The sequence below is a fragment of the Antechinus flavipes genome, chromosome 6 (assembly GCF_016432865.1).
Source record: "Antechinus flavipes isolate AdamAnt ecotype Samford, QLD, Australia chromosome 6, AdamAnt_v2, whole genome shotgun sequence".
Taxonomy (NCBI): Eukaryota; Metazoa; Chordata; class Mammalia; order Dasyuromorphia; family Dasyuridae; genus Antechinus; species Antechinus flavipes.
In genome coordinates, this window is record NC_067403.1 from 250031430 (window position 1) to 250056981 (window position 25552).

A 25552-nucleotide genomic window follows, 5' to 3' on the forward strand; every position below is an offset into this window, starting at 1 on the left:
GACTCAAAGCCTAGAAAGACCTGCAGGTTCCTTTTCTTTTGATAAGGCAACTGAAGCCTAAAGAAATAAAACAATTGGCTCAGTTGGGAAGTAAAGGTTGGATTTGCACTTGGGTAGAGCTCTTTATATACCCTACTATACCCTACTACCATCCCAGTGACTTGCTCATGGTCAGAGATTGTCAGCTATGAGGCCGGCAGTCAAAATTTATACAACATGTAAAATTGGTAATAAGCCACAGGATATGGATCAGAAAATGGTTCTTTAAAAAAAAAAAAAAGGCTAACACACTAGCTAGCCACAATGGATGACTAGTAGCTTCCTTCCTTCCATTTCTTTTGGGAAGCTGCTATAAGAGAACTGAAGTTCTCTAACAAAGCAAACAGTTTTAAGTCCATTTATTGAAAACAGCTAACCCCTCCAATGAATAACCCAGACTTTTTAAAGAGAGCTTTTTAAAAGGAATTACTGCCATCTTCCCAGAGATTAAAAAAGCTCAAGTTCTGTTCAGTTACTATTGCACAAAGGCATAGTAAGATATTCAGAATATTTAAAATAATCCTTATTTTGGGAAAAGGGATGGGATTCTGGACCTGCGGTCCAGAGGGTAAGTAACCCCCCCTCCTCCACTAATGTTGGCAGCTGCTTTGCAGAAGGTGCCCGGGGCATCGCAAGATCACATGAACTATGTGGAGTCATCAGAGTTGGCCCATGTGCATGTGGATGTGGACCCTCGGGTCTTCTTGACTGAGTCTGGTTCTTGTGGCCCTCACATGAGTCTCTCAACATCACTGAACCCAAAGTGGGGAGATCCTAAGTAGCTGGGCAAGCAGCGGATGGAGTGCTGGGCTGGCGGTCAGGGAGAGCCCAACACTAGCTGTGTCACTTTGAGCAAAACACAACTTCCGTTTGCTTGTTTCCCCAGCTCTAAAAAGGAGACAATACCACCAGCCAAACCCCGAGTTGCTGTGAGGATCAAATGAGGTGATATTTGTAAAGCACTTAGCACAGTGCCTGGCACCCAGTAGGCACTATATAAATGCTGTTATCATGATGTGATATTTCCATTCACTGCCTATTTCAAGGTGTTTGCGAGTGACGAAATGTGACAGACACCTTATCGATACCCATTTAGAAACATAACTCACGGATAATTCTCAAGTATACAATTTGTTTTTATTTACAATACCCTATAAAAATGTAAATTTAGAAACTTTTATTTTCATTAATCAGAACCAAACAAAAAAAGTAAAAGCGGAGGAAGAAAAAAAAAGAATGAAATGTCCACTTGATCGGCTGGAGGGAAGGAGGGGGAGAGAGGAAGGTAGAAATATTCAGTAAGTGATGGTTGGGAGAAAAACTGGATGTTAGTGGGAAAAGGAATGGTTGGGAAAGAAGCTGGAGGGTGGAGAAGAAGAAGAGAGGGTGAACCAAGAGTGATGAAAGAGAGGCTGGTGATAACGGAGGATTTCACTGGTTGTACAATACATATATGTGCAAAATGTTCATCTTTTTAAATAAAAGAACCTCTCCTCTCCACCACATTCCAAAAGGTGCAAACAGAGGAAACAGTATAGGATGATAATGAAAATTCATCAGATTAAATTGTCCTGGGAGCTATACCTGCTGGGGATGAACCCAGGGCCCCCAGATTAATTTTGCTAAAGAAATCAGGGCAATGCAAGGGGCTGTTCCAGCTGGGCTTCAAACCCAGACCCCTCAGTTATCCAGAAAATGGGACTTGAGTGAAACAGAGCAGGGACAGCATTTCTCCTCCAGGTGGGAGGTGGGAAAAGAAGGGAGGACCGTGTCAAACTCGGAATTCATGGTTCCAGCTGGAGGCCTCTACCCATGAAGGACCAAATGAAAAAGGTTCAAGAAGAGCCACAGGACAGCTTCTAAAGCATTCCCAGGAAGACAAGAGTGGGTGAGTGTGCAAAGAGGTGCAGTTAAGTTCCTACGCTGCTAACGCAGTTTATGGGAGGGAAGCAGTCATCCTGAGCAGTCTCTTAAGGAAGGGACAGGAAGCCTGAACTCATTTCTCTAATGGTTTCAGTAAGGAGGAAAAGAACTGAACACGTGCCGTTTCCACAGCAAAGAGATGAAAACTGAAGCAGGAGGAGCAACGAGGAGACGAATGAGGATTTCTGAGCAGGGTTGGGCACCTAATGAAACAGGCCATTGCTTAAAGATTTCTCTCGGGGTGGGTTACCCAGATTTGTGTAGGCCAGCACGGAGGGCAATCAGCCAAGTTAGATCTGGAGATGGCCTAGACACATCCCCCACATTCCCAGCTGGCTGTTAGAAAGAGTTGGTCAATAGCCCAATAAAAGATTTGCTTTTTTCCCAAGCCATCACATCACTCCTTTGGAACTCTGGAGACAACAAAAATATTGGGATTTCTATCTAATGTCCTCTCCTAGAGTCTTGTTAATAAGGGCGAGGAACTGGAAAGCATCAAACAGGGTGGGGGTTGGGGATGGGAGAGAATATTTTTGGTGGGCTATAATTTACTCTCGGCATGAATGTTGGAAAAATGTCAGATTAAAGAGATTACATCTGTGACTCTGTGGTCAAAAAAAAACCAGTGAAATTAAAAAGAATTGCGGGGCAGGGCAGGGCAGGACATGCAGAATTGTGACCTAGTAGTGAGGAGTAGAAACCAGCAAAAGTCATAGCCAGCCAAGTTTCCCGAGCAGAGAGGAGGAGGCAGGAGATCGGGCTGTCTCCAATACCAGTTATCGATGAGAAACAATCCCACAAGGCTTTGCTTTGGGGAAGGAGCCACCTTCCCTCCCCCACTGAAAACACTCCATTGGTGATGGCAGCAGTGCAGAGAGCGGCCACCTGGAGATACAGGTGCCTCCAGAGCTCTTTTACCGTATCCCCTGAACCAACCTAGAGAGAGAGAGAGAGAGAGAGAGAGAGAGAGAAAATGTTAGGCAAACAAATCCAAACAGGAGTCATCTGGTAGGTGCAACAAAGCAAGGAGACTTTATTAAGGCCAGGCACTGAGCTAAGCAATTATCTCATCTCCCTTGATTCTCACCACAACCTGTGAGGAATAATCACTTGCCCAAGGTCACACAGCTAGTGCCTTAGGCTGCTGAGTGCAGCCCCCAGCTCCTAGCTGCCCACACACTCTCATGACAAATGTCCGTCCTTCCTCCACTCCTCCCCCAACCCCCTTTCTCTCTGCTGGGATGTCTGTTTCATTCATCTCTCCTTTCTTCCTCAAGTTCGTCCCCTTCTCCTGTCTGGCTGCTAACCAGTTCCCCCACGAGATCTCACACCGGCTTCACTTACTGCAATTTTGTCTCAAGCAGGTTCAGTTTCTGTCGGTCTACATAGCGAGAAAAAAGGGATGCCAGGTTTGCTGGGGTGGAGATGGGCTTAGCCAGAGTGGCCTGGGGAATCCGCAGGAGCTCTCTCGTGGCCATGAACATCAGCTCTGTCCTGACAGAGAAAACCCACAAAAAGACTGTGAGTGAGAGGAGGGAAGCGCTCCCCCGGCGCCTCCCGGGTGTCCTCGGCCTGCCTTACTCACCACTGGTTGTCCTGCATTAACTCTGTTGACGTGTCTGAGCTGCAGAGCTCCTCTCCTCGGCTCAGGACCAGGTAGAGCAATGACAGGCCAAACTGTATGGAGGCAACAAAGACATCAGTCTGACAACCAGTCAAGCAAGCGGGCCTACTGTGTGCCAGGAGGCAGCAACGCGCTGGGGATGCAAGGAGAGTGGAGGACACCTTCCCTACTTACAAGGAGCTGACTGTCTGCCAGGGAGACCACCAAGGCATCAAGAAGAGAATAAATATGCCCCAACACAGGATGGTCGGGGTGGGTGGGGTGGGTGGGCCCTAGCCAAGATGTCACCAAAAGGGCGACACTTGAGCTGCACCAGGAAGGAGATGAGAGATGGAACCAAGAAATCCCCTTTGGCCAGATCAGAGTACAGGAGTGGCAGCGATTTGTAAAACTGAGGCCAGTCTGTGAACGGTTCTAAAGGCTGAATGGAGGGATTTCTGTTTTATTTAGGGGCTGAGATAGTCAGATCCGAGCTTTTAAAAATAAACTTAGGAACAATGCCAAGAATTTACTGGAAGGGGGAGAGCCTTGAGCAGGGAGACAAATTAGGACGTCACTGCATAAAGCCTAGACCGAGGTGGCAGCTGTGTGAGGTGAGCGAAGAGCTTGGGAGTGACGCAGACCTAGAAATGGAAAGCTCCGGCAACTAGGAGGAGAGAGAGTGGGGGAGTCAGTGCTAATGCTGGCTATAAACCTGGGAGACTGGCAGAATGAGGGTGCCTTCTGCAGGAACAGGAAATGGGGCACAGGAGTGGTTTGTGGCAGGAAGACAATTGCTGGTTGTTTTGGGCAAGATGAACTCGAGATGTTTCCATATGTTCAATAATGTTCAATACCAAAATGGTAGTGTGATGAAGTGGAGGGGGAGGCTGGGACAGGATCTGGAGAAGTAGGAGTGATCTTAAAGTAAACCCAAGTGAGCTGGCAACTTCCCTGAGGGAGCCGGGGAGAGAAAAGAGTGAGGAGTCTCTGAGTGACAGAGAATGAGGCAGCAAAGGAGAAGGATGAGGAGCAGCTAGGCAGGAAGGTTAGGCCAGGACAGAGCGGGGTCACAGTAGCCCAAGAGAAGAATCAGGACTCCTCTGACTCCTGCACGAGGAATCACACTGGGCAGTTTACGTAGAGATGAAATGGTGATCACATCATCAGGTGATGAGGTCAAAAGTCAGAGTATCAGCTGGGGAGGAGGAGGAAGCAGAGGCAGGGACCAGAGATGACTTTTCCCAAGTGTCTGCCTGAAAAGGTACATGGCCCAGATAGAGCACAGTAACTTAGGGATGGCTGCTGTTGAGTCATTTAAGTCATATCCAACTCTTCATGACCCCATGGGCCATACTGTCCACGGGGTTTTCTTGGCAAAGATACTGTACTTATTTGCTATTTCCTTCTCCAAAGGATTAAGGCAAACACAGGTTAAGTGGCTTACCCAGGGTCACACAGCTAGTATGTCTGAGTGTCTAAGGCTATAGTTAGGTCTTCCCAACTCCAGGCCCAGCACTCTACCTACTGAACTACCTGGCTGCCCCCGAAGGGATGGTAAGTTTTAGGAAAAGCTTTTTAAGGATAAGGAATACTCGGACATCAATAGGGAGAGATTGAAGATTAAAGAGGAGAGAATGATCAAAAGTTGTAATCTGTTGGAAAAGACAAGATGGAATGGAACCAAGGAAATACATATAGAATTTGGCTTTGGCCAGGAGAAAGATTACTGTTAGATAGTAGAGCAAAGGTAGAAAGCTTGGGAATGATGTTAAGGGATTCTGAAATGAAGAGGTGGAAAGAAGGGACACCCATGGAATGGTTTCAGTTTTCTCAGTAAAATAGGAGGCAAGATCCTCAACTGAGACACAGTGGGGAAGAAGGAAGTTTAGAAAAGCTCTGTAGTGAGTCAACTTGGAAAGAAGAAATGGATTATCTTGCTTCAGACAGAATTTAGTTGAAGTTGGATAACATGCAATTTAATCTACCTAGTCATCAAGATTGTGACTTCCAGCTCCATTAAGCAGCCCATTAAATAGGAGCAAAGAAGATAGATGGTGGAATAATGGAGAGTTGTCCATTATATGTAATCCTTTGCTGCCATCTCGAGCACAGAGACCTCAGGTAGTCACATGCTAACATTTCCTAACCCTTTACAATTTCTACACTAAAAGATGACATTGAAAAAGTCAATACATAAAGAACCTCCCTACTTCAGGTTGGCATGATGAGCATCATTCTGGGGATAAACCAGATCTGCCTAACTATACATACCGGGATGAGTTTACTGTTTCTTTTTCACTGTGATAGAAACAAATTCAAACTGGGAAAAAGTTGAACATAGGTTCAAATGAAAATAGGTGAAAATGCACCTATTATCTTCCACAATATGCCTGATGAGGTGTCCAATGGCCTGTGTGGACATCTCCAAAAACAGAAAAATCTTGCTGGATGGCTTGCATGGAACTGAAATCTGATTCCTAATAACTTATAATCAGATAATGAAAAGGAAACCACAAAAACAAATTGTGATACAGATCAAAAAAAGGAGAAAGTCAAGGCTTATAAGACTGACTTCACATGAGAAGAGAAGCAGCAAGGAGGCTTGTTTATCAAAACAGTGGAGGTAGCTTCTAAATGAGGATGCTTTTTAAAAGGAAAATCTAAAGATACATACAAACACTAGAAAGTAATATTGTAGCTACTACAAATCCAGAATTTAAAGAAAGCGCAAGCCAAGTCCAATTTACCAAATCCTGGAGTATTAAAGAGATGGAAGCACTTCTATTAATAAAAGCATGAATTTTTTTATCCCTAGAAATGTTAAAATTGAAAATACAAACAGATTCCAGAAGGATTTAGGTAAATTTACAGAAAATTAAGTCAAGACAGGAAGCTAGGGATTAGTCTTAGTACATACTAAGTACATACATGCTTTCAGATATGACATCAGATAGGAAAACCATCTTCCTACAAACTTCCCTAAGGTGATATTGTCAAAGGATTTGCTGGATTTTTTTTTTTCTGAACCAGAATTTGGCTTTCTTCATATTTAAATAGGGTGTCCCCAAAGTTTTTAAGCTTTAATAGCTCAAAACTGCATTTAAGACTTTTGAGATTTGCTATATGCTATTTTCATTGTCCTTCCAAAGTAACTAAGGCAACCTAAACTAATTTAAACTAAACTAAATTTTGTTGCCTTTAAGATATCCTTATCACTTAGTTTTTTGAAAAGAAGGTGAATTAACAGACAAAATTTATTTAATCGCTTGAATTCTAACACTAGGGAGGAACAGGATGAGTAGAATTAGATGCTTCTATTTCCACCCAGTCTATCCAAAGGTCTAGATTTTAAATTGCAATAACAACATACATGAAGCAGGCAACAGTTGCTCCCTAGGCCTTTATGCCAGGCCCCTGGAGCCTGCATGCACAACAATTAAAGGTTGAGAATATGCTTCAATATGGTATTCAGAGGGTATAAGGAGCCCAAGAGCACCTTGTTCTGGAGCACAGCAGTGAGGTGTGGGTTGGCGGGTGCTGGTGCAGTTGCACTTTGAGGTAGGTTCATTAGCTGTTGCAGAAGGCTGGTGACAGTCATCAATGGAAGATGATAAAGGAGAAGGGAGAAGGGATTCAATAAGCAAGGTAAAACCTAAGAAAGAAAGACAAAAACATCACACGTTAGCACTGGAATTCATATTCTTTCCATCCAAAGTAGAGGAGAGAAGGAAATTACACAGTATAATACATTGAATGAAACAAAATTCACTGAAAAGGGAGAAAATACAATGAGAGCATCCTACATCATTGAGGGCTAAAATTGATGCGATCTTTAAAAAAAAAAAAAGATCCTAGAGCACCCCAACTTCTTTATGTACATTTTATTAGCAATTTCACACCATTTCAAAGATATGAAATCCTTTTATGTATACACAATAGGATTTTCTTGAACTTAAAGACTATTTAAAATGTTTACTGTTTTATTAGAAACTTAACATTAAACACATTGATACAAACCACTTAGTAATTAATTTGAATCCTTAATAAAGTATAATACTTTTTCAGTACCTTATTTTATGTTCCCACACAGATTCTTTTCCTATAAATTCTCATTTATTTTTCATTATATATTTTTCATTTTGTATCATAAAAGTCTTTCTGGATTTCTCTGCATTGCTTCTCTATATCTTAGTTCTATTAAAGGATTCCATTATGCTAGTGTAATAAAATTCATTTTAATCATTCCCCTACTGTTGGGACATTTAGGTTGCTTCCAGATTTTTTTCTTGTAATTACATATAAGCTGCTATGAAAAACTCTGGACAGTTATTTTTGTCAGGAGCTGTTCCCAACAATGGAATCCTTGAGTCAAACAGTAGAATTCTTTTTGTAATTTTTTTCTATGTCTATTATTACCTTATTTATCCTCTTAATCACTCTGTGAGGTAAGTGGTATTATAGAGAAACTGATCTGTCTGCCTTCAGAGCAAATTAACTACTAAACCAAAACAAGAACACAACCTTTTTTTAATTTATTATTATTATTATTATTTTTTATGCCTTCAGAGCAAATTAACTGCTAAACCAAAACAAGAACACAACCTTTTTTAAATTTATTATTATTATTATTTTTTATAATAACTTTTTATTGACAGAACCCATGCCAGGGTAATTTTTTTTGCAACATTATCCCTTGCACTCACTTCTGTTCAGATTTTTCCCCTCCCTCCCTCCACCTCCTCCCCTAGATGGCAAGCAGTCCTATATATGTTAAATATATATTTGATTGCACTGCTGAGACAAGGGGTTCTTAGCTTTTTGGGGGTCCTGAACTCCCTTCAGGTAGCAAGCCAGTTAAGTCAATTGGATCCCTTTTTGGAATAACATTTTAAAATGTGTAAAATACACAGAATTGCAACTGAATTGATTACAATTAAACCAACTAGAAATATGTATTTATAAATCTTTTTAAACATTCATAGACTTACAGTTGAAGTGTCAAGCTCCAAAAAGAGAAAGAGTTAGAAAACTAGAAGGGCATCCAAGTGTTTATCTGTCCCACTTCTCATTTCTCTTTGGCAAAATAAAGAGTCCATACTACTACAGTTATCAATTCTATTTTCAAAGGTATTCATTCAGTGAATGAGATGGTAAAACTATTAATTTCTGTTCTCCAAATTCTCCCACTATAATTCAAATCCATTTCTTTCTATTTTATCCTTTAAGGAAATAACCTGATTAGTGTCTCTTAATAATTTTATGCCCTTTAAGAGAGTAAAGCCAGTGTTTTAATGATGCTAAAAAAAAAAATAAAAACTTCCTCAAATATAATCTCTCTAGGGTCCTTTACTTAACTCTAAAGTGAGACTTCAGCAAAGTGATCACTAAAGCTCTTTCCAGATTGAGCATCCTGTGGTTCTCTATACCAGGTTCCTGAGATTTTTTCAAACAGCAGCAATAGACTATTAAAACAGAAAGTCTTTTTTTTTTTTTTTTAATTTTTTATTGACAGAATCCATGCCAGGGTAATTTTTTACAGCATTATCCCTTGCATTCACTTCTGTTCCGATTTTTCCCCTCCCTTCCTCCACCCCCTTCCCCAGATGGCAAGCAGTCCTTTATATGTAAACAGAAACTGTCTACCATGACTTCTGAGTTCTTTTCTGCCATTCTGGTGTTCATCCCACATTTCCATCCTGTATTTATCAATCTTACTTTTGTTTTAAAAAACATCACTTTGGGGGCAGCTAGGTGGCACATGAATAGAGCAATAGCCCTGAAGTCTGGAGGACCTGAGTTCAAATCTGACCTCACACACTTAACAACTGTGTGACCCTGATCCTGGCCAAGTAACTTAACCCCAATTGTCTCAGCAAAACAACAACAAAAACAAAAAACCCAAACAAAACATCACTTTTTCCTATTAAACTTTATCCAGTTTTGAATTTCCTGAAACCACTTTAAAATATGTTCTGAGATTTTTAGCAAGTCTGTACAAGAATTCAAATATTACCTACATCACCTAAAAAAAGCGTTTCACAAATATTCACAAAACATGGGCTTCAGGGACATCACTTGATTCATTTTCATGACATTGGTCACAGATACATATTTACACACATTCTTGTTTTCTCCCAAATTAGAATGTAAGCTTCTTGCAAGTGAAATATGTCCATCTTTATACTTGTATTCCCACTGCAAGGCATTTAACAAATGCTTACTAAGAATAACCCATAGGAAGATAAAAGCTATAAATTAAATACATCAGGAAGAAAAGGTCAAATGGGACAGAATCAATACTGCAAACCCATAACAATATACTAGCTGCTTCTTTCTTGTTTATATGGGCTGTTCTTCTAACCTCCTGAACAAGTTCCTTAAAGGAAAGATTTAAAAATCTAAAATTGTTATGATCTCTAAGGTGTAATGGCAAGATGTCTCTCTGGAAGTATTTACCTCATCTTGGGCATCCTTCTTGATCAGAAAGGGCAGATTCCTGGCTGTTGCCATGAGGATGTCAACTGCTTGCTCTTTGGACAAGAAAGGGAGAATACGGGCAACCATTCTCTTCCCTTTACGGATACACATGATTTGCATAAAGTGGTCATCACTTGGCCTGTACAGGGAGAAAAAAATCTGAAATTAAGTCAAAATCAAGAATTCTACAGGGAGTGCCTAATTTATTCCAATTAAAATAGTACCAATTGAACATCCCATATAAGGTTACTTTACTGTGATTTTTTTTTTTTTTTTACCATAAACTTGGTCAAAGCCAACCCCTCACCCTCAAAAAAAGGATGAAAAATTTTCTAGGCCCCCGCAAAGGCTTTTGGTCAATTTTTTTTTTTTTTTGGTCAAAAGATCCAGGAGCAAACTTCTTACAGTGTATATCCGTATGAATATTTTTCCAAGAAAAATTCTTACTGTAAAAAGTGAACCAGTTTACTTTATAGAGGACTACACTATTCAGGTCCAATCCAACTTAAGAGGTCCAACAGTGACGCTATGCCCCCAGTTGATTACTGAACCCAAATGGGGTAGTAAGGCCAAAGGATGTTTTAGCACCTTTGCTATGTTTGATTTCTCTTCTTCATTTCTGCTTCTCCACAACAGAAATGCTTCTCCTCTGTCCAATTCTAGAAAAGACTTACTGCAAGGGAAGGGTTTGCCTACCACAGCTAAACGTTATGTTTTGATTTGGGAGAAACAACTGTTCTAAAAGCACTGTATATATACAGAGCAGATGACGAATAATCGCTTTACAGGCAAGAAGCAAAGACCTTATTCATCTTCTGCTCTTCCAGACAGCAACTCTTACCTCTCTTGCCCAGGCAATTTCCCCCTCAGGTTGTCATACATGTCACATATCTTCTGCTTTCTCTCCTCCTTCAGTGCTTTCCGCTCCTCTTCCAGGCTTAGAAGATAGCGTCTTTCATAATCCTCCACATCCAGGAGAAGACTATATGTCTAATGGAACAAAAGAGTCCTCTGTATTAGGGCATTGTGCCATCAGCCCTCCTTCCCCCCCTCCCCCCCGGGCCTCCCCAACCATAAGAGATTACAAAAATTGAATAGTACTGACATTAATTTAAAAGGTAGACTAAGATACTATAGATCTCTATTAAGTCTCAACTTCCCTCAACATTGTATTGTCCCATCTCCTTCTACTTAGGTGTAAGAAGCATTTGCTAAGTGACTGAAACACAGACTATACATGCCATTTATTAACCCCTTCTTGTAATTCCAATAAATGCAAATTTTATCATATTATACATATGTTTATTTATAAATAAATATGTATTCAAGAGTTATATATATGTGTGTGATCATGATATGTATATGTAAAAATGTAGCAATTTTCCACACTGGGGGTGTGGGTCATGGGGGGGTGAATGTAGGTTTAATTGTTAGAACTTACTTTCTCAATTGTAACGAGAGTCTTTCGTCTCTTGTCTCGAACTTGTTTCTCTTTGGTCTCCTAAGAAAAGACCGAACCTCAGTGCTATGTTTTTTTATCACAGCCATCCCAAAGCACATATTGAATATCTACCTGCAGGTAGTGTGGCAATCAGGTTGGGTAAACTAAACTGAACAAGGAGATTTTGTCTGCCAAAAGTAAACAATAGATGGAAGACAATACCACAGAAAGAAATACAGACAGCTGAACCAACAGTGCCCAAGCAGAGATATAACAAAGGACATAACATTCTATATAACTGAGAGGAAGTGCATACACATGTACTACATATACAATCTGTGTGTATGCACACACACAAACCTATAGATAGATAGATAAAGAGAGAGAGAGAGAGAGAGAGAGAAGGAGGGAGGGAGAGAGAGAAATCAAGGCAGAGACTGACAAGAAGAGACAGAAAAATAGACAGAAAAAAAAGAGAGACAAAGCTGAGGGTGGGAGAGGGAAGCAAAGAAATCATGAAGTTCTTTCAAGAACTAGACAGATGTCAGATAAATAACAACCCTTTTCTCTCCCCCCTCCTCCCCCTACTGCTGTATGGCACTGATAGGGACATGAAGAAGAAAAGGTGATAATCCAGATCCCTGTAAACAGACAGCTCTGCTAACACCTACATCATCTTCGCTCCGGGATGTTACCACCGCATCAATCATTTTCCGGGGATTATTCACACTAGAGACAGTAAGCTTTCCCAAAGAGCCCTCAAATTGCACTGCAAAAATACAAACAAACAAAATAAAAACAAAACAACCACAACAATGTTGGCAGACAGGTTTAAACTATGAGAAAAAAAAAACTAATCGTCTTATATCCAATTCTGAGTAATAGATTTCCCAATAATCTCTTATGCAAACTTTAACACATAGTGGGATGATTACTGAAAATATTTCACTCTTTATTTTAATAAGGGGTCATGGGAAATGTGCTTTTGCCACTAATGTTTGGCTGCTGTATTTTATGTAGGCCCCCGTACTGCTCCAACCTACTTAGCCCTGGCACGACCTCCAATACTCTCAGCCTCCAATTCAAGAGTTCAGTAGGATAATGAGACCCTTATTCACCTGGCTTGTAGGCATGCTCCAGCTTTGCCACTTGGGGGGTGATCAGTTTGGTACGTTCTTTCTTGGGGCCATCTCCATGTACTTCCTCAGCTGCTGAGAGTTTCTCCAGTTTTTCAAAATAGTTCTAAATAACAGAAAGGATTCCAAATTATCTTTAATACCAGAAGGCCTGAAATTTAATTTGTGTCAACTGACATAATACTTTTTTTTTTTAATGTATAAGGCAAAGAAAACAGATATGATGAAAAATCTATTTCAAAGTAAAATTATAATATAATTATAATTTTGCATATTGACATGTGCCTTGTCCATTTAACATTAATGATTCAGAAGAACAGATAAACAGAGTCTTCACCTTACTGATATTCCACATTTTGTTTTTGTCTACTTTGTGACTGGTCTAATCCATCAACAAACATGAGTAAATACTACTATGTGCCATAGTCTAGGGCATAAAGACAAAAGTAAACTCATAATTTCCAAGAGAGTCTATTCTAAGAGGGTAACAACACATACAAATACAAAATAAAATGTACAAAATAAATAGAAGAGAACATGGGGGGAGGGTGTCCTAGCAACTGAGAGAGATTAGAAAAGGCTTCATATAAAATTTGGCTCTTGAGATGAATTTTGAAGGAAACAAAGAATTTGAAGAGGAAGAGATGAAGGAGGAGAATATTCCAAAAGACAGGTAGTGTCCCGGAGATGAGGTGTTAGGACCAGGTTCTGACTGAACCAGAGGACAGGAAGAGGAATCACAGACACCAAACTAAAAGGGCAGGTTCAGGTTAAGTTGTGAAAGGCTTTAAAACTAAATAGTTGAGTTAATATTGAAACTAAAGGTAAAAGGGGTCCCTGAATTTTACTGAGAAATTGTTCAGTTGGTATTTAGTTGTATCTAACTTTTCATGACCCCATTAGGGATTTCTCTTGGCAGAGATACTGGGATGGTTCACCATGTCCTTTTCCAACTCATTTTGGAGATGAGGAAACTGAAGCAAATGTTCAGTCATGTCTGAGGCCAGATTTGAACTTGGGGAGATGAATCAGTCAGAGTCTAGGACCTTTGCTCTGTGCCCGATGGTGCCCCCTAGTGTCCTTAGTAGGAAGTACTATTTCAAGTCTGTCCTTAGGAAAATGACTGGGGACTGGGTACAAGACAGAAAAGGGGCTGAGACAGAAAAGGGAGCCCCGATCAGAGGCTACTTCACCAATCTGAATAAGAGAAGGCCTGAAGCATGGGGACCACCTGAGTGGAAAGGAGATGGGTCTAAGAGTGGTGTGGAGGTGGGATGACAAGAGCTGGCACCTGACAATATGCATGGGGTGAGGAGTGAAGACTCCCAGCTACACCCAAAAGGGTCATGATGCCCTTGACAGAAATTGGGGGCAGGGTGGTTTCAGGGGGAAGATGAAGAGATTCTCTCTCGGATTTGGTGAGCTTGAGAAGCTAGTCTATTTGAAATGGTCAAATCATTAATTGAAATGGAACTGACGAGGAGTGAGCTTTAGGAAGGAGCGGGGCTAGAAACATAAATCTTGGGGTCATCTTCATTAAGGTGACAGTTAAATCCAGGAGCTGCTGAAGGCACAAAGTGAGAGTGCAGAGAAAGGAGAAGCCCATCACAAAGTTCTGAGTGTGGCCATTAGGGGAGGGGCAAGATGTTCATTACAGAGAATGGGGAGAGGCTGGGCGGGTGGAAACCAAGAAAAGGCTCCACCACAAGGAGAAGAGAGGATCCAAGGTTAACAACAATATCAAATGCCACGGAGAGATCCTGGAAGAGAAAAAAAATGAAGCCCCAAAGCCATCACAGGGGACAATGATCCAATGTGGTGATCAGTGAAAACTGAAGATGTCAGTGATGGAACTGGAAGCCAAAGATGAGAGAAAAGTGTTTTTCCTAGGAGAAGGTAGGAAAAATATAGCAAGAAAAACTGAGGGGACGATAAGATCTGAAGGCTCAGGCACATTGTGGGGCTGATGATTTTTTTTTTTAAATAACTTTTTATTGATAGAACTCATGCCAGGGTAATTTTTTACAGCATTATCCCTTGCATTCACTTCTGTTGCGACTTTTCCCCTCTCTCCCTCCACCCCCTCCCTCAGATGGCAAGCAATCCTTTCCATGTTGGAATAGGTTACAGTATATCCTGGATACATATATGTGTGTAGAACCAAACAGTTTTCTTGTTGCACAGGGAGAATTGAATTCAGAAGGTATAAATAATCGGGAGGAAAAACAAAAATGCAAGCAGTTTATATTCATCTTGGGGCAGATGATAAAGACTGAAGACGAGACAGCAAAATCTTATTGAGGTAATCTGCTAGAAAATGAAGATAGGACGAGGTGGGGGTGTGGAAGGTTTGAGAGAAGCCCTGAATTGCTTCTGTGGTAAATAAGAATCAATTAGGGTTGGAGTCAAAGAATTAACTTGCTGTGGTGAAAACACTTTGAGATTAGGAAACAAAACTAGTAGACTTGGTCAGCTTGATTGAATGGTTTTCTCCAATTCCATTAAGATTACAGAGGAGAAGAGAAGGCAGATGGCAGTAGTAATCCAGGAATGGAGTTTGGCAAGGTTATGAACACTGGCAGGATAAGAGGGAATAGACCATATAGAACCAAAATGGTTAACTACAAGGTAGAAACTGAGAAGAGGAAAAAAAGGAAATTAGAACAGGAGCAACGGATTGGAACATTAAGGGGTGAAGGAATTTGGAATTGAGGATACGAATAGGTTTAGCTTTAGTAAATCTTAGGTATATTAAAATAACTTTAGTAGTAGGACATGAGGAGATATGTAATGGTAAGATGGTATTATCTCCTAAAAATTTCTTTGCAGGTTTTGATGGTAAGATTCTGTAAGTGATGGTAAAAAGTGTGAGGGATCCCATGTATAGCTGAGATAGAATGAAAAAAACCTGAGGAATTTGAAGCTGAAGATTTTTTGGAAACATCAATATATACTGAAGGTTCCTAGAAAAAGGGAGCTTTGTGGCAGCCCTCTTTGTAGTAGCCAGAAACTGGAAACTGAGTAAATGCCCATCAATTGGAGAATGGCTGAATAAATTGTGGAATATGAATGTTATGGAATATTATTGTTCGGTAAGAAACGACCAGCAGGATGATTTCAGAAAGGCCTGGAGAGACTTATAAGAACTGATGCTAAGTGAAACGAGCAGGGCCAGGAGATCTTTGTATACTTCAACAACAACACTATATGATGATCAATTCTGATGAACCTGGCCATCTTCAGCAATGAGATGAACCAAATTAGTTCCAATGGAGCAGTGATGAACTGAACCAGCTACACCCAGCGAAAGAACTCTGGGAGATGACTAAGAACCATTACATTGAATTCCCAATCCCTGTATTTTTGTCTGCCCACAGGATAATTGTACAATATTTCAGAGTCTGATTCTTTTTGTACAGCAAAATAATGATTTGGTCATGTATACTTATTTTGTATTTAATTTATACTTTAATATATTTAACATCTACTGGTCATCCTGCCATCTGGGGAGGGGGTGGGGGAGAAGGAGGGGAAAAATTGGAACAAAAGATTTGGCAATTGTCAATGCTGTAAAATTATCCATGCATATAACTTGTAAATAAAAAGCTATTAAAAAAAAGAAAAAGGGAGCTTTTATATAGATATTATGGCATATAAAGAAATACTTGAAGCAAGCACTGAACATCTTGACAAAAAATCCTGAATGACATGGGATGAATGAGTGGCATAAAGGAAGAAAATTGATGAATAAATTCAAAGGGAGAATCTAAAAGTGGCCATAGAGAGCATGAAGTATTCTAACACTCCTTCCAAGAACCAGTGTGCGAGGGTGGGACAAAAGAAATATAGCTGATGCTGAAGACAGTGATCAGTGATGCAGTTTTATCTAGGTGTAATCATGTCTCTGTAAAGAGCAGAAGATGGGAAGAACACAAAAAGAAAAGGGCTAAAATGAAGAAAATCAAGGAAGGAATGAATTCTGGAAGGCATTACAGAGGAATGGGAAGAACAAAGTGGAACACAGTAGAAGCAGGATGGAGGTGGATAGGGATTAGAGGATGTGAAATAGGGGAATGAGACATTTACTCTTGAATAAAAGTCAGCCTCCAAATAAGCTGAGTCATCTAAGATAAGGTTGCCAGTGTTCTTCCCTGGCAGAAGAAGACCGATGAGCAAAGGTAATGCCCAAAGGACCTGATGTATTAAACTAAAAGGGCCTATTGAAAATAACTAATATGTGCACAAAAAATCATTCTATTACATCCAATACCCACATTCAGCTTGAAAAATGGAATTTATCAAGTCGAGATCCAGTCAGGGATTTCAAAAGAAAATTTCACAGATAATTGTTTTTGGAAGGAGGCATAAAATAACATTATTGTCTAAGAAATATATATATTTGGAAACAGGAGTCAATGATGTAGAAAAAGAGAAGGATAACAGACCACCTAAATACTGTTACGGTACCAATAGTTTAAGTTAAAATATCTAGAAAGTCTCCAGTACGTGGGGTCTCACAGGGTAAGAAGGAAAGTATAGGTTTCAATATTTCATCACTGAAAGGAGTCCTGTATAAGTAAAATCATAAATTCATTCAAGTATTTAATTAGTTAAAATAACCAGTTAGGGATCCAGAGAGATATACAAAGAAATGGCAAATAACATGTACCTGGTAATAAAAGTCATCCAGGTAGGGATCAGTGCTTTGTAATTGCATCATCTGGATCTTCGAAACCCAGTCCTTTTCCCGTTGCAACATAAGGTTGGCATATGGGTCCTTTCGAAGCTGTTCCTGATGGTTGTTTCGGTGACCTCCTCGATCCCCAGCTGCACCATTTATAGTTCGATGCTGACTAAGGAAAAGAAAAACATGTTTAATTCACTCAAAGATTTAGAATTGGTGGGTACCTTGTTTTGATGTTATTAATAGGCCTCTAACCGTCAGCTCATTTGAGTAATTTCCCCCAACAACATGTGAGCACAAGTGAAGAAGGCAGATGGCAGGAGTAATCCAGGGCTAGAGTATGGCATGGTTATGAATACTGACAGAACAAGAGAGAAGGGATTTGAGATTAGAAGATAATATAAAGCTGAAATACTAGAAACAAGGTAGAAACTGAGAAAAGGAAAAAAGTAAACTTAGAACAGAGCCAATGGTTTATTCTAAAAAAGGAAAAGGACCTGTATATACAAAAATATTTACAGCAGCAATTTCTGTGGTGGCAAAGAATCAGAAATTGAGGGGATGCTCATCAAATAGGGAATGGCTAAAGAAGTTGTGGTATATCACTGTGATGGAATACTACTGTGCTAAAAGAAAATACCAAGGGGAGTGGTTTCAGAAAAACAAGGCAACACCTACATGAACTGAAGCAAAGTAAAGTGAGAAGAACCAGCAGATCATTGTGTATGATAACAGCAATGTTGTAATGATGACCAACTGTGGAAAACTTAAGTTATTTTGATGAATGCAATGATGTCAGATAATTCCAAAGGACTCATGATGAAAAAATGCTCTCTATCTCTAGAGAGAGAAAGGATGGACTCTGGAGTGCAAACCGAAGTATGATTATCTCACTTCCTTCATTTTTCTTACTTTTTTTGAAAATGCGGCTAATATGGAAATGTTTTGTCTGATTTACATGTATAATTGACATGTTGCCTGCCTTCTCATGAGGATGAGGAAAAGAGGAGCTAGTGGGAGGCAAAAAAATTTGGAACTCAAAATTTTAAAACAAAAAAGGTTTAAAATAATAAAAATCAACACATAGGAAATATTTTCCCCTCTGGTAGTGAGAATGAACTCCTAGAAAGAAGTCAATTTTTTAAGTTAAAGAATATAATTGCATACAATTGACCCAAGACTACTCTGAAGGATTTATGATGAAAAATGCTATCCATACCCAGAGAAAGAACTGATTATATCTGAATGTAGATGGAAACATACTTTTTTTTTCTTGAAGATTTTCTTTTGGGGGGAAATCTATGTTTTCTTTTGCAACATGAGTTTTATGGAAATATTTTGTACAACTTCACATGGGCGTTCTCAATGGGGGTGAGGGGAAGAGAGGAAGGGGAGAATCTAGAAGTCAAAAATTTAAAAATGTAACAAATTGTTTTACATTTAAGTGGCGAACATAAAAATATTTTATAATTAATAAATTAAAAATTTTAAAAATCTTAAAAATATTTTAAGAGGAAAAGAATACAATTGCATAATATTCTATATAAAAAGGAGTATAGGCAATAAGGAAAAAATGTTTGAAAATTGAGTTGAAAATAATCGATCTATCATTTACTATTATGTGAATCAGTAAAAGCTAAGTTCCTGGAGAGAATGGACCATTTACTTTTTATTTCTGCATACCTGGCAGCTTACCATGATGCCCTGGTACACAGGCAACCTATAAAAACTTGCATTGAGCTAATTATTGTTTCTTCATAACTCAAGTCTCCATTATCTTCCTGGTAAAGTGGAGATGAAATCTTTTGGCTCCCTTCTCCAGAACTTTGTGATAAATTAAGAAAAAGAATTTTTCAAAATTGAGATTCTTTAAGCACATAAATAAGTGCTATATCATTCTCTGAACTGTATGACCAACAAGAACAAGTTGTAACATCTGTCACTTGGTCATAAAGATTAGATTTGACAATACCTAAAATTTTTGTAGTCAATCAAGAATGTATATAGAATATTCACTATTTAAAAATATAGTACAAAATAATACATATACATAAATACATCCTATATAATGAATGATAACTATACATCTGTCAAGGCATTCCTGGAAATAATGAGGAAAAAGTAGCCAAAAATTTTTAGCAGAAGTTCCTTTGAAGGGCAGAAATGTGATTCCATGAAGGTGTGAATAGAATGTGCAAAAGGCCAAGGATGGAAAGTTATATGAGCATTAACATAGGCTCATTTGACTGATATGGTGAATGCAAGAGAAATACGAGAGTCAGAGAGACAATATGTGGAGAAGAGGAGAGTTCCTGCAGAAAGTGATATTTGAGCTGAGCTTTGAAGAAAACTAGGGACTCTATTACAAAGCAGAGGAGAGAACATTCCAAAGAGGGCCAGCCAATGCAAAAAGGCTGGGATAAAAGAAAGAATATCAGATGAGGTGGGATAAAAGAAAGAATGTCAGATACAAGGAAAAGCAATAAATTAGTCTAGATGGAACACAAGACTGTGTAGAGGAAAATAATGTGCAAGGAACCTGGAAAGGTGAGCTCAAATCAGATTATGGAGGATTTTAAAGGCTAAGTAGGGGTGTCAATATAAGATACTAGAGATAAAAGGAACCACTCAAGTTTCTTGAGGAGGGAGGTGACAAGGTCAGATCTGTATTTTATGAATATCAGTCTGGAAACTGTGGAGAATAGACTATAGAGGAGATAGAACTGAGGTATGGAGACCAATTAGTTGGCTTTAATAATCCCAGTGAGAGGTAGTAAGGGCCTGAAGTAGGGTGGTGATTACATGAATGGAGAAAAAGGAAATGAGGCAATTGTGAAGAAAGAATAAATAAGACTTAGCAGAGAATAAATAAGATTTGAGGGATAGCAAAGAACTGAGTATAATTCAGGGTTAATATGTCCATAAAAGTCTTGAATTTAAGTAACTAAAGAAAAGTCACGATCTCAATAGAATAAGAAAATTATGAAGATAGATGTTTTTTGAGTTATTTTATACATATTGCGTCTGAAACACCTACAGAACATACAGGTCTATTTAATAGTCTGTGACAGAGAAGTGCACTTTATAAAGCCCAGAGTTTTGGAGCTTGATTGGTTTAATCAGCCACAATCAGACATACTGTATAGACATCACAAAATCATGACATCACTTTGATTTTCAATTCCAAAAACAAACAACATGGGGTTGAGATAAAGACAAAGATCCTACAAAGGATACTAAGGAACAGCCACAGAAGTAGAGAACCAGGAGATATCAGTGCACAGAGGAGAAATATCTAAAAGGAGGGAATGGTTCATATCATCAAAGACTAGACAAGTCAAGAAGGTTAAAGTACTGAGCAAAAGCCACTGGTTTTGTCAATTAGGTCACTGGTAAACTTGGATAGGGTAATTTCATTTAAATGATGTGATCAAAAGTCAGAATGCAAATGTTAAGACATAATATGAGGTAATAAAATGGAAGTAATGGAAGTTTTTTCCTAGGAGTTTAGCTAAGAAGTTATTCAGTTCAAAATATTATAAGGAACCGCATTAGCAATGTGTTCAAAGAAATACTCAAGGACAGTAATTCTTGGTGCTATGTGTAGTCTGGATAAGAAGAATAAGCTAAGCTGCTGTACAAGTCCTGAAACAGATAAAGAAATAGAAAAGATAGATAGCGTGAATATTATGCTTCAAGAAATCATGCCCTCAATCTATTTAGAGCTAGAGGGCAAAGTGAAAATAGAATCCACTGACCATTTCTTGGAAAAAAAATTCCAAGAGAAAAATCTAGAAATATCACAGCCAAAATCTAGACTAGACTAGACTAGACTAAACATCCAAGGATAAGTTATTCTGCAAAACTGAGGGGGAAAGTGACCCTTCAGTATTTCTGATGAAAAGACCAAAGCTGAATAGGAACTTTGAAATACAAAAGGAAATCTATTTGAGCAACTAAAAGGGGTTGTATGTTGATGCAGAACTAATATTCTAATTGAAAAGAATAAACAAATGTCCCACTGGAACTTTAATCTTCAAAGGGTATTGAGGAAGTTAAATACAGAAAGAAAAACAGAAGACCTGGGGGTATACTGTTTCTTTCTGAGAGTTTTAAGAGAGGAAAAGGGAAGGAAGAGTATATTAGCATAAAAAGGAGGAAGAATTTCTCATTGTTGTGGTATGTGAGAAGAGTATACAAACATGGAAAAACGGCATTTGGAAAAGTAACATCAGATCAATCTCACTGTTATCTGAAAAAGAGAGAGTCTGCAGTATTAAACTCAACAGAGAAACAAATGTGGATGGGAGATGGGAGGGCAGAGGGAAGAGGGAGAGATAGACCAGGCATGGAATAGCCACAAACAAAACTTCCTCATCTTTAAAGTGATATTTGAAAGGGAAAAAAAAAAGAAAAACAAAGGCTATATAAATGAGTGCCATCAACTAGGGAATGGTTGAACTAATCATAGCATAAGATGGATGAGATGACAAATATGGAAATTTGTTTAAAAGGAAAAAAAAAAGATGAGATGATTTCAGAAAATCCTGATTAGTATGAACTGATGCAGAATGAAATGAGCAGAACTAAGAGAACAATTTATACAACGCTAACATCAGTCAAAGCAATGAGCAAGCATGTCTTGGGGAGGATCCATAACGAAGCTTCACAGAGAGGTGACACTCTCAAGGTATACAAAGAAGCCTGACTTTGTATATGGCCACCAAATAGAGTCATGGCATGCTTCCCTGGCTCTTGTCTTTCTATAAATGGGTGGGGAGTTTAAGAGAGACAGAGAGAAGGGGGAGAGAAAGAACTAGTGCCACTGAAATATTTTCATAAGTGCACAAGCAAGTTCAAAAAGAAAGCATGGAAAAAGCAGGGCAGTTTTCAAAGTAGCATATGGAACTCAAACAAATAGATTCATGCTTCCCACGCAATTCTGTGTTCTGCCATGCTTGTGGAAATGCTAGCAAGAAGAAAAGTCACAGCTAATGGGAGGTGCTAAAGATCAAGTAGGCAGGTGAGCAAGGTCCCAGAAAGGAGACCAGAAACAGAACTAAGCAGGCAGTGAACAGTGTGAAAAAGGATCAAAAGAGTGAACATCAACCATCTGTTTTTAAAGACTGTCAGGCACAACTTGAGATCCCACTATCAGATTGGCTAAGATGACAGGTAAAGATAATAATTGTTGGAGAGGATGTGGGAAAACTGAGACACTATTAACATTGTTGGTAGAGTTGTGAATGGATCCTACCATTCTGGAGAGCAATTTGGAACTATGTCCAAAGGGCTATCAAACTGTGCATACCCTTTAATGCAGCAGTGTCACTACTTAATCTGTATCCCAAAGAGATCATAAAAAAGGAAAAGAGACCCACATGTGTAAAAGTGTTTGTAGCAGCCCTTTTTGTAGTGGCAAGGAACTGGAAACTGAGTGGATGCCCAATAGCTGGAGAACGGCTGAAAAAGTTATGGTATATGAATGTTATGGAATATTGTTGTTCTATAAGAAACGATGAACAGGCTGATTTCAGAAAGGCCTGGAGAGACCTACATGGACTGATGCTAAGAGAACATTGTAGACAGCAACAATAAGATTATGTGATGATCAATTCTGACAGATGTTGCTCTTTTCAACAGTGAGGTGATTTCAGGTCAATCCCAATGATCTTAGGATGGAGAAAGCCAGAGAGAGGACTAAGGGGACTGAATGTGGATCACAGCATAGTATTTTCACCTTTTTTGTTGTAGTTGTTTGCTTTGTTTGTTGTTTTCTTTTTAATATGATTTTTCTTGTGAAGCATGATAAATGTAGAAATACGTTTGGAAGAAATGTACATGATTAACCTATACTGGATTGCTTGCCATCTGGGGGAGGAGAAAGAAAAATGCACAATACAAGATTTTGCAGGGGTGAATACTGAAAGCTATCTTTACGTGTATTTTGAAAAATAAAAGGCTATAAGATAAAAGAGAAATTACAAATTAAAAAAAATGAATTTTTTAGTTTAATATTAATACTTATGAAAATTAGAGATGAAGCTTATAGCATTTACAAGTAATTTTTAAAATTCAAATTTACAGAGAATGTTTCTTCTAAGTGATTCAACAAATTTCATAAATTCATTCATTCATTGCTCACTATTCTTATAAAGTAGAATATGGCAATAATAACTTCCATGTCTATAATGTTTTAAGATTTTCAGAGCAATGTTCTTACAAAAGCTCTGCAAGGCAGGTAGTCTAAGTTAACACCAGATTCTTGTAAAATCAAGGAAACCGAGTCTCTGGAGTTAAGTGGCTTGCCCAAGGTTACTTACATAGCTCAAATGTGCTGCAACCAGCATTTAAATCCAGGTCTTCAGAATCTAAGTCCACTACTCTTCAGGCTAGACCACACTGTCTAATAACTCTATTTTCACAACTGAATATCTGGGCACTGTAAAACTGCCCAGTTGAAATATTAGACATTTCTCCTTCCTTTTTTCTCCTATTCTTTCTTCCCTTTTCTTTCATACAAAAGGAACTAATGTATTTTCAGGAAACCTGACTTGTAACCTCAGATACTTACTAGTTTTGTGTGACCTTGACTAAAGTCACTTAACCTTGATTTGCCTCAGTTTCCTTCATCTGTAAAATGGGGATAATAATAGCACTAACTCACAGAGTTGTTGTGAGGATAATGCAAACTTTAAAGTGCTATATCAGTGCTATTATTACTTTTATTATTGTTGATTCCCTAATTGTGAAAACAGTCAGTGGAAAGTAGAATTCCTTCTATTAACACCATTCACACTCAGGAGAATTTGGTACTCACTTTCTATTCTGTTGCTGTCTCTGATGTAAGAGTCGACGATGCTGGGGGTGAAGGTGAGTTGTGTCTGGTCTGAACATCTGGGACTGAGGTCTGTGGGGGGAAAAAAATTTCTAAGAGTCATCCAAATGATAAGAAGCATTCTTGTATTAGGAGAGTCATCTGCTCTGCCTGCTCCTCGTTTAGCTGACAAATGGTGCTAATGTAGTTCAAGTTTATAAATGAACATCATTTTAGGACACTGAGTTACAAAAGTCTTCAGTGACTTCAGGAGAGCTGGTTGTGAAATGATATCAAAGACAATGAAAGTTCAAATCCCATATACTCATCTCCTAAAAACAGTCTTGACAAGTGAATGAAGGGCTAGCAAGAATATGTTTTTTGCTTAATTTCTCGCTCTAGTAACAAGGACCAAGTAATAGAGCACTATACTCTCTAAATAGAAAAGAAATCCAGTGAGCATCAGATAGAGTTACCTTAGGTTTTGCAGGTGAGGTCCTGGGCAGGGGGGATGCTGCTGTGCTGGGGGTGGTGTAGCTGGTGGAGGTGCGCCAAAGAAGGCACGGAAGCCAGCAGCTGGAGGAATCAGTTGCCCAACCCTTCCCTGAAGCAACTTAGGATTCATGGAAGCAAGGGGACTGTTTACAAATCCAGAGAGACGAGCAAACTGGCTGGGAGACATCCGTCCAGGCTGCGGGTATAAACGGAGACAAAATCTTCAATTCAGCTACAAAGGACTTTATGTTAAAGAGCAGCAGACTTTTATCTACCAGAAAGTATTTTCTGCATCATTAGCTTTGCTGGTGAGAAAAATTAAAAGACTAAATAAATAATTTTTAAAAATAACTTTACTGGGAAAAACAGAGCAGAAAATATGCTAAGGAGCGACAGAATACTAACAACCCAAATACTACATCCTGAGGCGAGAAAGCGAGAAACCCCATCTGGCAAGAGGAAAAGATAGCCACAGTTTTACCTGTGCTCCTCCTAGAAGCTGTGCTCTCTGAATAGGGCTGAGAACAGGTGTGACATTGGGAGGGAATGGGTGGCCCAGAAGGGAAGAGTTCTGGAAAGGAAACATGGAAAACTGAAGTGTATTTTAAACAAATAAAAAAATCAATAAAACACACTCAGTAGAAACATAAAATATACTTGGGTCATGTGCAAATAATATAAATTTAACAGCTTAAGATACTCAAGCTATCCCGGAGGACAGGGGTGGGGAACCTTTTTTTCTGCCAAGGGCTATTTGGATATTTATAACATCACTGCAGATCATATAAAATGATCAATTTCTTTCACCATTTCTTTACATGTTAAATAATCAGCTTTTCTCTTTCTATATCTTGAAATATCATTCCATCTCTTGTTTCTCCTATAAGCAAGGATGAGGAATGTCTGACCTGCAGGCTATATAAGGCCCAAAAAA

General features: G+C 39.0%; 1 protein-coding gene across 3 annotated transcripts in view; it reads right to left on the minus strand.

Moving 5' to 3' along the window:
* Positions 1 to 1151: 1151 nt before the first annotated feature.
* Positions 1152 to 25552, minus strand: part of PATL1 (PAT1 homolog 1, processing body mRNA decay factor) — a 37328-nt gene continuing 12927 nt past the window's right edge. For 2 of the 3 annotated variants that reach the window (XM_051963887.1, XM_051963888.1), the window contains exons 7-19: positions 25100 to 25189; positions 24600 to 24814; positions 24127 to 24216; positions 17292 to 17475; positions 12605 to 12728; positions 12158 to 12255; positions 11487 to 11546; positions 10887 to 11035; positions 10025 to 10184; positions 7065 to 7220; positions 3548 to 3639; positions 3307 to 3456; positions 1152 to 2898 (exon numbers count right to left, since the gene is read on the minus strand). In XM_051963887.1, the coding sequence (XP_051819847.1) occupies positions 2877 to 2898; positions 3307 to 3456; positions 3548 to 3639; positions 7065 to 7220; positions 10025 to 10184; positions 10887 to 11035; positions 11487 to 11546; positions 12158 to 12255; positions 12605 to 12728; positions 17292 to 17475; positions 24127 to 24216; positions 24600 to 24814; positions 25100 to 25189 (1590 nt within the window). In that variant the 3' untranslated portion in view covers positions 1152 to 2876. The remainder of the gene's footprint in view (positions 2899 to 3306; positions 3457 to 3547; positions 3640 to 7064; positions 7221 to 10024; positions 10185 to 10886; positions 11036 to 11486; positions 11547 to 12157; positions 12256 to 12604; positions 12729 to 17291; positions 17476 to 24126; positions 24217 to 24599; positions 24815 to 25099; positions 25190 to 25552) is intronic. The other variant, XM_051963889.1, reaches the window with a different exon arrangement.